At 33.2% G+C, this 12,467-nt stretch overlaps 1 protein-coding gene across 9 annotated transcripts in view; it reads left to right on the top strand.

The window, feature by feature from the left end:
- Nucleotides 1–12,467, top strand: part of CSNK1G3 (casein kinase 1 gamma 3) — a 107,106-nt gene that overhangs the window by 66,691 nt on the left and 27,948 nt on the right. For all 9 annotated transcript variants that reach the window (XM_046666699.1, XM_046666700.1, XM_046666701.1 and 6 more), the window contains 2 exons: nt 11,169–11,254; nt 11,375–11,459. In XM_046666699.1, coding sequence (XP_046522655.1) covers nt 11,169–11,254; nt 11,375–11,459 — 171 coding nt within the window. The remainder of the gene's footprint in view (nt 1–11,168; nt 11,255–11,374; nt 11,460–12,467) is intronic.

Below are 12,467 nucleotides of genomic sequence, written 5' to 3'. Positions count from 1 at the left end.
CATGAGTTTATATTGATACTTCTAATTTTAGTCTAATACCACAAACTAGTGTCCCCCCTTTTCGTATTTGTGATTCCCTCCCCTTTTCTATATTTATCTCTTTCTTTTCCAACAGTGAGAAATCTGTCTACCACTACTCTAATATATGCACTCATTTTTAAGAAGCCAAAGTTACTCAGAATGTAGTTTCAGATTTGGTAATTGATAACACTTTGTAAAGCGAGGTTACTAGAATTGCAATATTTGTGATTCTTATTTTATTGAAGAGTTCTTTTTCAAATAGAATTAAAATTTACAGTGAATAAAGTACACAGTTTGTGAGTGTATAATTTGTAAGCATTGACAAGTGGACACACCTGTCAACCTATCAAGATTTAGAACACTATCATCACCCTTTAGATTTCCTTCTTGCTCTTTCTTAGAAATCTCCACCTTCTCCAAAAGCAACCATTGATCTGACTTCTATCACTATAGATTAGGTTTTCTGATTCTCTTTCTTCACATAAATGAAATCATCTGACTTCTTTCCCTCAGTATAATATGTATGAGATTCATGTATGTTGTTGCAAGTATCAGTAATGTGTTCCTTTTTATGGCTGAGCAGTATTCCATTGCATAAATATACTACAAATTGTTTATCCATTCTAATGTTGTTGGAACATTTTGATCATGAAGTTTTTTACTGTTATAATAAAACTGCTGTGGCATTCTTGCAAATCTTTTAGTGAGCATATGTTTTCAGTTCTTTTGGGTAAAAGCTAAGATTAGAATTTGTTGCGTCGTATGCTAGGTATTGTTTAACTTTATAGGAAACTGTCAATCACTTCCCCCAAAACGTTCGTATCATTTTCTGTTTCCACCGGCAATGAATGAGAGTTGTTTGTTTCATGTTCTTGACAACATTTGATGTTGTCAGTCTTTTTCATTCTAGCTGTTCTTTAGTGGATATGTAGTGGTATTTTATTTCCTTGTGACTGATGATTTTGAGCACTGTTTCCTGGGCTATTGACCATTTGTATATCTTTTGTGACATGTGTCATTTATTGTTGATTTGTAGGAATTCTTTATATATTCTGAATATAACTCCTTTGCCAAATTTATGCTCTGAATATTTTCTTCTAGTCTGTGGCTTGTCTACTCTTTCTTAATGGTGTCAATTGATGAGCAACAATTGTAAATACTTATGAAGTCTAATTTATCAGTTTTTTCTTTTATGATTACTACTTTTGAATCCTAAGAAAATGAAGACATTTTATATCTTCTTATATAATCTAGAAATAATTTTTTGTATGGTGTGAGATAGGGGTTGAGGTTCTTTTTATGATACCATATTCCTTCCCATTGAATTACTTTTGTGCCTTTCTAAAAAAATAATTTCTAGATTGTGTTTACAATAGTTCAGTCTTAAACCACAGTCAGTTTTCATATCAGAGGAAGTCTGGCTTAATTTTCTGCTTTTAGATTCTCTCTCTGCCATCTCACTCACAAGAGAGAATAGACAGGAATGTAAACCAACCAGTATTTGTTCATCATCCCTGCTCTAACCGTACCTTACAGTATGCAGTCACAATTTGTATAGCACCGTAGAAGTCATCTAAGCTAATCTTTAACTCCTGGTCTTAGCTGCTTCTCTAAGCGTTCTTCCCAGACTTGTCTGCTATACACTGCATGTCCTTGCTTCTCTTCCTCTCAGTCAGGACTAAGTAGCACTTGGTATCTTCCCTGACAGCCTGCCTGACGGTAGGCTCATGGTATTTTTTCCTTTCAGATGTCAGAAATGCCTGAAAAATGTAAATTTGCCTTTCTTTAAGAAAAGCAAGTTTCAGACTTCTAAAATTATAAAGCACGGTTGTTTTCAGGTAATTTTGGGGGTAGTGCCTTTCAATAGCAAATTTTCCCTCATAGATTTAAAATATGATTGGGTAGATATTACAACTTTCAGGATTGTGTCCTCTATTAAAACCAGGCACACCTATATTTACATGAACAGTATCTGTGAGAAATTTTTGTTTCATGGTAGTCGTTAACAGACTATTTTATAACAACTAACAAAGGTTCACCACTAATTTATTGTGAGACATGAAGTCACAACTTCCTAATGGCCTAGTGTTCTTCATCTGAACAATGGTAAATGTAACAGCATTCTATTTGTAGCAATGGCAAAGTGAGTCTATGTTTGTCCTTGTTAGGAAAAGCCTTCAGAGCTTGGGAAATGGCATTTAACTATTGTAGTAATCTCTTTTCACTCCTCTTTCAGGAAGAAAACAGAAAATTATTTCTTTGGGCAGTATTGCAAAGAACAAAAGCTTTAATCTTTATTTTCTCTCATTTATAAAAGTCTTGCTTCTCAGTTTTTTTGGAGGAAGATTAGCCCTGAGCTAACTGATGCCAATCCTCCTCTTTTTGCTGAGGCAGACTGGCCCTGAGCTAACATCCATGCCCATCTTCTTTATATGTGGGATGCCTACCACAGCATGGCTTGCCAAGTGGTGCCAGGTCCACACCTGGGATCCGAACCGGCAAACCCCGGGCCACCGAAGTGGAACATGCACACTTAACCGCTGCACCACTGGTCCGGCCCCCTTCTCAGTTTTGATGTAGAACTTGGGAGTAATATTAACAGAGAGAAAATTTGTTTGCCAGATGACGTGAATTCCTATTTTTTAAAAAATTAAGAGTAAGCTAAAGTGGTGTGGGTTTGCGTGCTGAAGAGGTAAAGCATCTGTAAGTGTGAGATGGTTGTGAACATGGGATATTCCGTGGTGTTTTCAGTTTTGAGTACTTGGCTTTGTGAGGAGTGAGGAAGAGAGAAAAAAGCAAAAGTAGTGAAAATGTGACCTTTTCGTAGTGGTTTTATTTGTGTATATATAATTTGTTCCCTCTCTGCTTTGCCTGGACCGTGGTGATTACTTTTGAAGCCTTTTACTCATTCATTCGTTCTTCTGCATTCAAGGACTTCCTACTCACATGAACTTTTCAAAATAGAGAATTTGGTCAAAGGAACATTTGTACAGGTTTCTAAGTATTTTTGTTCTGTGGAGACTAACACTGTATCAGATTTAAGAAGAAAAAAGGTGTTCCTAATACAGTAAAATGGAAGAATAGTGTAAAATCATTTGGCATCTTTATTTCTGTGGTATATGTCTATTGATCCTAATTAGGTGATTTATGCTCACAAGACAGATGCAGCAATTCACTTGTACCCTTTTCTCATACCTGCTTAAGTCACCGTTCAGGATGAAATCTCAATAAAGCTGTGTGTAACAGATGTGGATTTCCATGGTCTGCTTTAATGGAAGCTTTCTTTAGTATTGTCACGTTGAATTGTTATTTTTACTTGCGTCTGATCAAGGGTCTTCTTTTTACTATCTTTTTAAAGACTTTTTTTGTCAACTACTTTGAACCTCGTTTTGTAATCTTCCTTGGGCTCATTTTCTTTTCCTTTTCTGTCTTCTCTTGTTGGAGTCATTTGAAATTAAGTAAATTCTGTATGTTTCTCTTTAGTAAGTAGACTTAAAATTGTCTTTTATTTTTTAATTATTATTGAGTATTCACAAATAAAGAGACTAGGATTTGAGGAATAAGTTGCCAGTTGCTTTGCAAGTGTTAATAAAAATCTGTGTTCCATAGAAGAATGATATTTTAAGCAATCCTCTAAGTGGTAAAGCTCTCTGAATAGGAGAGAAGGAAGCCCAGGATTATGGTGTTACAAAAATGCCTTCTTTCTGTGCTATCATTCTGTGATATGATTCATATAATGTAATTTCTAGGTTAATTGTCTAAATTCCTTCCCAAACACCTTTTAACAGTTTAAAAACATATATTTACATTTTATAATTACATTTTAACAGTTTAAAAGTGTAGTGCACAATTCCTTGCTTTTTCTAACAAAGTGTGATGAACATAATTGGCATTTTCTTGATGGTTCAGGGTCAACATTTTCCTATGATTCTTATTATGTAGTGATACCCTCAAGGTCAGTAGGAGAATGTTAGGATGTTACCTTTATCTAAATAAGTATAGAGAAAGTGCAGTTTAAATAGTAGTCTACTTTTTAAAATAGGCATTTTTTTAGAGCAGTTTCAGATTGATGGCAAAATTAGGTGAAAGGTACAGAGATTTCCCTTATACCCACTACCCCAACAAATGCATAACCTCTGCTATTATCAACATCCCCCACCTGAGGGGTACATTTGTTATAATTGATGAACCTACATTGACACATCATTATTGCCCAGAGTCCACAGTTTCCTTTAGGGTTCACTCTGTGTGTTGTATCTTCTTTGAGATTGGACAAATTTGTAATGACATATATACACCGTTTAGTATCATACAGAGTAGTTTCACTTCTCTAAGCATCCTCTATGCTAATCATCCCTCCCTTCCTGCAATGCCTGGCAACACTGCTCTTTTTACTGTCTCTGTAGTTTTGCCTTTTCCAGATGTCATATAGTTGGAATCTTTTAGTATATTGCCTTTTCAGATTGGCTTCTTTCACTTAGTAATATGCATTTTAGGTTCTTCCATGGTTTTTTTTGTGGCTTGATAGCTCATTTTCTTTTAGTGTTGAATAAGATCCCATTATTAATGGAATTAATATTCCATCTGAGGACCACAGATTATTTATCCATTCACCTGCTGAAGGATATCTTCATTGCTTTCAGGTTTTGACATTTATGATGAAAGCTGCTATAAACATCTGTGTGCAGGTTTTTGTGTGGACATAAGTTTTCACCTACTTTGGGTAAATGCCAAGGAACTCAATGCTGGATTGTATGGTAGGAGTGTGTTTAGTTTTATCAGAAACCCTCAAACTGTTTTCCAGAGTGGATGCACCACCGGTGAACGAGAGTTCCTGTTACTCCACATCTCATCAGCACTTGGTATTCTTAGCGTATTGGATTTCTACCATTCTAGTAGGTGTGTAGTGGTATCTGATTGTTGTTTTAATTTGTTAAAGATCAGCTGACTATATTTATCTGGGTCTATTTCTGGGCTCTATATTAAGGTCATTGATCTATTTGTCTGTTCTTTCACCAATACTTATTGTAGCTTTATAGTAAGTCTTGAAGTAGTGTATTTTTTAATAGATTTTTTTGGAGACTTTAACTATATTTTCGCTTACTTTTTATGATGGTGTGTAGCACACCTCCTGCTGGTGACACTTTGCTTTTCTCTTCTTTTGATTTACTTCTTCTAACCTGATAGCCAAACTTCTTGGAATTACATCTAAAGTAAGGGAACTAGATTTCAAGAGAACTTCCTTAGACTCAAATGAACGCATATTCTGGGTTCCAGTGCTCAGATACTTTTTTTTTTCTTTCTGAGCTCTTGATATTGCTAGATGAGGTATCTGGATCCTTGAGTTGTTGCTGCAAATTGTCTTGCATAATTGTGCCGCCTCTTTTCCCTTTCAGGTTGTGTTCTCGTTTTTAAAAAACCCATCTTAATTATGTAGTTTTGAAAAATGTAAATGAGCTCACTGAATCTTGAAGAAGCATATTTTTGTTTTTTTGTTAGGTGCCAGGGAGAAGTAACTTTTAATATTTTAGAAGGAAATATAAAGTGAAACTTTTACTTGTAGTAATTTTTGTTTTTATTTTTTGTTTATATATAAAGAATTACTTAAACTTTCTTCAGGGAGAATTTTTGTTGTTATTTGAGCTCTCGTCATGCCTATGTTTAGCTTAACATGTCTTTTGGCCTCATTGCTTTTTATTTTTGCAGGAAAATGCAGTAGTAAGTTTATTTTTGCAAATATACATATGTATATTAGGAAGTTCCCTGCTTCTAAGCAATGCGTTTAATGTATTTCTTTTTTGACAGACGTAAATTTGAGTTAATGGAAAAGGGGCTATTTTCTGTTGTCGAAAATTGAATTGAAATTCAGTTGAAATGGAAACAGTGCTAGGCACGTGAGGAATAAAATCAGATTTAGAAAGAGAAAAGTAATGTTGAGATACAAGAGTTGAATTTTTAAATAGAAAAGCATTGTAGAAGGGTTTCAGTAAATATTTGATTAATTGATGGGTTCTACCTTGCTTTCTGAAATGAAAGAAGTACAAACCTGTGGTTTGAAATCCTGTCTTTACCTTTTTAGGTATATAGTTTGGGGCTAGTCTCTTAACCTTTTTGAGCCTCAGTTTCCTTATTTGGGATTACTAATACCTACTTTGTAGCTGTAGTTTTAGAAGATCACAGACGCATGCTAGGTTCTTAATATGTGTTGGTTGTGTTTATTTTATAATACATATATTTTTGAAGAGCAAATTTTAATTGACTCTACATAGCTTTAAAATTTATTAAAGAATCTATTTAAAAGAATCTTTAATGATGTCTGTTCTAAAGCAAATCGTCACTTTCTAATTTCTTAGTTGCTCATAGCAAAGCTCCCTATAATAATGATTCTTGGCTTTGAAGAAAACATCCATTTTCAAAAAGACTTTTGTAGTTAAGTGCTTCAAAAAATGCGAACAGAGTTTAATAAGGGCCAGATTACCTTTGGAGATTTTTTCCCATGTAACAGAACTGTTAAAGCCCTGAGGAGGTATTCTTTAGTTACTGTGTTTCAAAGAGAAAGCCTTCTCCCTGACCTATTTACTACATGGTGAAATTTACTTCCCAATTTGTCAGTTGGTCAAAGAACACAAAGAATGGAATTATGAGGATAGGGTGCATTTCAGAGTGAGTTTCAGTAGTAGGTTTATTTTACTAGCTTATATTTATAGCTTGAATTTTTAAATACTGTGTGGGTTGTGAGACTAATACTGTTCTCTGAGACAACCATATAGGCGAGATCACCTTGTGATCATGGCTTGTTGACACTGTGGTAACTAAAGCCCCCTTGGATGAAATTCAAAGGGGAATTGCCTTTTATACTGAATTCCTCTCCTTAATAAAGAACCCTACTGTAGGGTTCAGGGTATATCGTTCAGTCTTTTAAACTACATATTATAATAGTCAGGACTTGCATATGTATTGATAAATTTATTCCTACATATTTCATGTTTTTTCAATGCTGTTGTAAATGGTATTGCTTTTTAAATTCGTTGTCCAATTGTTCATTGATAGTAGAGAAATACAGCTGATTTTTATATAGTGACCTTTTATCCTGTAACCTTGGCTAAAACTCACTTATTCTAATAGATTACTTAGGATTTTTTACATATGCAGTCATATTGTCTACAAAGAAAAATAGTTTCACTTCTTTATTTCCAATCCAAATATCTTTTTTCTTGCTTTTTTTTTTGTGCTGAGAAGAACTTCCTGTACAACATTGAATAGAAAATGTGAGAGTGAACATCCTTGTTTTGTTCTTGATCTTAGGGTTGCCTTTCCCCACGTAAAAGCTATGTTTGTTGTAAGTTTTTTCTAGAAGTCTTTGTCAGAATGAAGAAGTTTCTTTCTATTCCTTGTTTGAAGAGAGTTTTTATCTAAATGCATGTTAGATTTTGTCAAGTGCTTTTTCTATATCTGTTAAGATAATCGTATGATTTATATCTTTTTCTTTATTAATATGGTGAATTATATTGATTGATCTTTGAAAGTTAAAACAGCCTTAACTTCATGGGATAAACCCTACTTAGTCATGGTATATTACCTTTTTGAGGATTTTGAGTCTGTGTTGAGGGATGTTTCCTTTGCTTGTAATGCCTTTGCCTGGTTTTGGTAACAGGGTAACGAAATGCATTGGGAAGGGTTCCCTTCTCCTCTACTTCCTGAAAGAGTTTGTGTAGAATTGGTATTGTTCCTTAACTATTTAATAGAATTCACCGGTGACGCCATCTGGCCTTATGTTATATTTTGGGAAGATTGTAAATTATAAATTAAATTTCTTAAATTGTTATAGAGCTATTTATGTTTTCTTCCTGAGGCAGTTTTGGTAATTTGTAACTTTCAAGGTGTTTGTCCATTTCATCTAAGTTGTTGAATTTATTGGCATAATGTTAGTTCATAATATTCCTTTATTATCCTTTCAATGTGTGTAGAATCTATCCTGATGCTCCCTTGTTGCCCCTGGCATTAGTAATGTGTGTTTTCTTTCTTTTAGCCTAGTGAGAGTGTTAATTTTATTAAACTTTTCAAATACCAACTTTTGATTTTGATGGTTTTCTCTATTGATTATCCATTTTCTCATCATTGGTTTCCTCATTTATCATATTTTCTCCTTTCTTCTACTTATTTTGGGTAGTACTGGCATAGACATAGGATAAATGGATCAGAATACAGAGCCCTGAAATAGACCCATACGTAGACGCTCAACTGATTTTTGAGAAAGGTGCAAAAGTAATTTAAGGGGGAAAATGATGGCCTTGTCAAGAAACTGTGTGAAAATAACTAGATATCAGTATTGAAGAAATTGAATCTAAAACTTCACCCCACACCAAAAGCAAAAAGAAAAAAAAAAATGACTTCAAGTGAATCACAGATTTGAATGTAAGAACCAAAACTATGGAATTTCTTGAAGATAAAAAAGGAGAAAATCTTGTGACTTTAGGGTAGGCAAAGATTTTCTAGATAGGACATAAAAAAGTGTAAACAATAAAGAAAAAACCCCAATAAATTGGTCTTCATCAAAAGGTAAACTTCTGTTCTTTGAAAGATACTGTTAAGAAAATAAAAAAAGCAAGCAACAGTGTGGGAGAAAGTATTTGCAAAACTTCTATTTGAAAAAGGCTTGTATCCAGAGTATACAAACATCTCTTACAACTTTATAATAAGACAAATACTACTATTTAAAATACGGTTAAACTCTTTTAATGGATACTTCACAAAAAGATGTGTGAATGACAGCACATGAAATGACATTCAAAAACATTAGCTACTAGTAAAATTCAAATTAAATCACAACAAGCTAACACTTCATGGCCACTAGCATGGCTAAAATTTAAAAGACTGACTATATTAAATGTTGGACAGGCTCTCTAGCAGCTGGAACTCTCATATATTGCTGGTGGAAACAGAAAATGGCACAACCCTTTTGGAAAACAATGTAGAAGTTTCTTATAAAGTTAAACCTACACTTTACATATAACACAGTAATTATACTGCTAGATATTTACCCTAGAGAAATGAAAATACATGTTCACAGAAAGACTTGTATAAGAATGTTCATAACAGCCTTATTCACAGTAGCCCCAAACTAGAAGTTACACAAATGTCCATCAGTAGATGAATGGAGCAATATATTGTGGTATACTACTCAGCAATAAAGAGTAATGAACTACCGATACACACAACAATGTGGATGAGTGAAAGAATCCGAACACAAGAGTCCATACTATATGATCCCATTTGTGTGAAACTTTATAGAAAATCAAATTTGATACAGAGTCACAGAAAGCAGATAAGTGGTTGTTTGAGGCCAGTAGAGGGGGAGGATAACAGGGGCATAAGAGAACCTTTTGGAGTGTTTGAAATACTTCTTGACTGTGGTTGTACTTAGGTGTGTGTGTTGTCCAGATTTTTCAAACTGTACCCTTAGAGTGGATGTATTATTTTATTATATGTAAATTATACTTCAATAGAAGAAGTTTCTTTTTTAGTTCAGAATCAGCTGCTGAGCTTTTTAAAAAGTGCTTTTGCCCACCCAGCATCGTTCCCAAGGAATCAATCTCCAGCATTAGGCCTGCTCATTTGAGGATTTTAAATGTTTCAGAGGTGGTTCTGATCAGCAGGACTTCAGAAATAACTTTTTCTTTGCATGACTTTTATTCTAAAGACTCCCAGGATCTAATAAAGTGAAATTTTAGTTATAGAAGGCATTACTGATTTTTTTCATGTTACTCATATCCCCACTTTGATTAATGGCTTTAAAAAGAACTTTGTCTATTTTACTTATTTTAAAAGTTTGCTATTTTTAATAATGCATGCTTATGTTATCATAATACAAAATATAAAAAAAGATTTTCTGTTATATCACATTTTTTGAGTATTTTACTAATGATTTGATGCATATTCTTCTAGATATTTTCCTTTCCTTATAGAGAAGGGACATATATTTTCAAACATCCATTTATGTATTTAGATAGTGTGTGTTGAGTGCCTGCTCTGTGGCACTTGTTATACTAGGTCCTGAGGATAATGAGCCAAAGAGACATCTGCGTTCCTGTGACTTGCTGTGGGGGGATACATCTTAATTAAATAATAACACAAATGTGTATTTTTAAATTGTAGCAGGTGTTACGGAAGACAATTATAGAATCTTATGAGATTACATAGTAAAAACTAAACCCTTTTCTGACCCTTTCACCCTAGTTCAGATCCATGCTTTGAAATGTTTGCTTTTTTGAAAGCATTTAGTACTGCTTAGATAGTATGATTATTCATTTGGATGAAACATCTTGCACATAAACATCCTCTTATTAAACTTTACTATTTTTCCTTTTATTGTTAGTCAGCATTTTTGTATTATTTTAAAACATTAAGAAATCTCAAGTATTTAATTTCGGTGACAAAAAATTGAAAAAAAAATCACACAGCAAATATTTATGTGTCTCCCTGAGTCTTAGTCTGTGACTGTCACTCAGTTATTCTCTGTAAAATGTTTTGCTACTAAAACAACAATAGCAACTTTAAAAAGTGGCAATCTGTTCTAGCAGCATATTCTTGGTGATAGCAGAGAAGTAATTAATGTTGGCATGTGTCAAACACAAGTGTTTTTTAAAATATCTTAACACAAAATAGTAATTGTGTTTAATATTGATGGCGAGTATGTGAGATGGAAATTTTCTGCTTATATAAATTTAGGAAATGCAGCATTAAAGGAAGTTAAACATTTTTATGTCTAGGGTTTTTCAGAAGCTTTAATATGTTACTTTCTCTGAATCTTTAAGATGGAGCTTTAGTACACAGTGACTACTTGACTATGAAACCCTTTCGTGCTTGCCTTCTACTTCTGTGAACAGATATCTAAGGAGAGAAATAAATCTCCAATAGCATCTAAAAAAATCATAGTGACATATTTTAAAGATGCACAATAATTTTAATGTAAAAACATCATTGTTTAACTGGACATGATTTTGTCACTTATGAACACTAGATCTGTATTTTATATTTATATACTGAACTTTTGGGAATTAACTTTTACGTAACAAAAGAATCAATTCTCCATTTTGCACCCTTAACTGGGAGAGGAAAGTGAAATTTATGTTTTTCTTGTATTTCAGAACAAAGTAGAAGAGATGACTTAGAAGCTTTAGGTCATATGTTCATGTATTTTCTGAGAGGCAGTCTTCCTTGGCAAGGTTTAAAGGTACTTATTTTTGTGTTTACTTATTGAAGTTCATAAATTATTAATACATTAAGATCTTCTCTTCTAAGTATTTAATTTTAAAGTCACCTCTTTCTCAAGCTTTTTTCCTTTCTGTTTTAGGCTGACACGTTAAAAGAGAGGTATCAGAAAATTGGAGATACAAAACGAGCCACACCAATCGAAGTGTTATGTGAAAATTTTCCAGGTAATGAATAATGCCACGTTGGTACATGGACTTATACACAGAAAACCAGAACTGTTACTTTTCATTGCTTAAGTTATAAATACGTTTTTCATGCTTTCAAAAAAAAATCTCAAAATATGATTTAAAAGATGTCAGCACTTGATACATAGACTATAGGAGTAATTTGTATATTTGTTTTTTGTAAGATGGTATTAATAGAAGAAAATTCCATCTTTTAATAATGTTGACCCATACTGCCTAAAGTAATGTTTTCTTCAGTGACATACTTTTAGTAAGTTAAACTATTTGCTAAGAAATACCAACTGGAAAGTTTTGGTACAGTGTTAATAATTTTAGTCTCATTGTCAAGCTCAAAGGAGATGTGTGAAGTATGATTTAGTCTAGTTTTCAAAATACAGTAAAACCTTACTAACCTTACTACTTTTAGGCTAATTTTATATTAGAGACCTTTATGAAAATAGATTAGCTTTCATGTAGATTTTTAGCAACTCAAAGTAAGTTGACAAAAATTTACTTAAGATTCCTAAATCAATTAAGAAATGAGAATAATGTGTTGCTAATGTATTAAAATAAGTGCTGTGATTTGTGCAATAATAATAAATAAAAAGAGAACCAAAGTTGAAGATAGAAGACTGAGTTCATATGTGACTTTAGTATTCACAGGTTCTACTGTATAATGCTGGCATTATTATTATTTTAATAATAGCAGCAGCATAATAAGTTTCTTTCTCAAGTTTGGTATATTATTCATTGACAGCAAACGTTAATTATATATTTTTCTTTCTTGTTTTAATATCTAGACCTGGAAGGTTAAAAGAAAGTACCGGTTGATTGTATTAGTAGTTTAAGTGTAGGCAGATTGACTGCATGTTGTTAAGAAGCCCATACAAATTTCTGCAGCGAAAAATGGGGATGCCAAAGTAAATTAACCAGGTGATTAGCTAGAAAGTGGACTAGCAAAAGAGTCACCATGTGAGGAGGGTCACTGGGTGCCACTTTTGTTACCGA

This window comes from Equus quagga, chromosome 7 (assembly GCF_021613505.1).
Source record: "Equus quagga isolate Etosha38 chromosome 7, UCLA_HA_Equagga_1.0, whole genome shotgun sequence".
Lineage (NCBI taxonomy): Eukaryota > Metazoa > Chordata > Mammalia > Perissodactyla > Equidae > Equus > Equus quagga.
The sequence above is the reverse complement of the archived record's forward strand: the minus strand, read 5'-3'. Positions and strand labels throughout refer to the sequence as shown.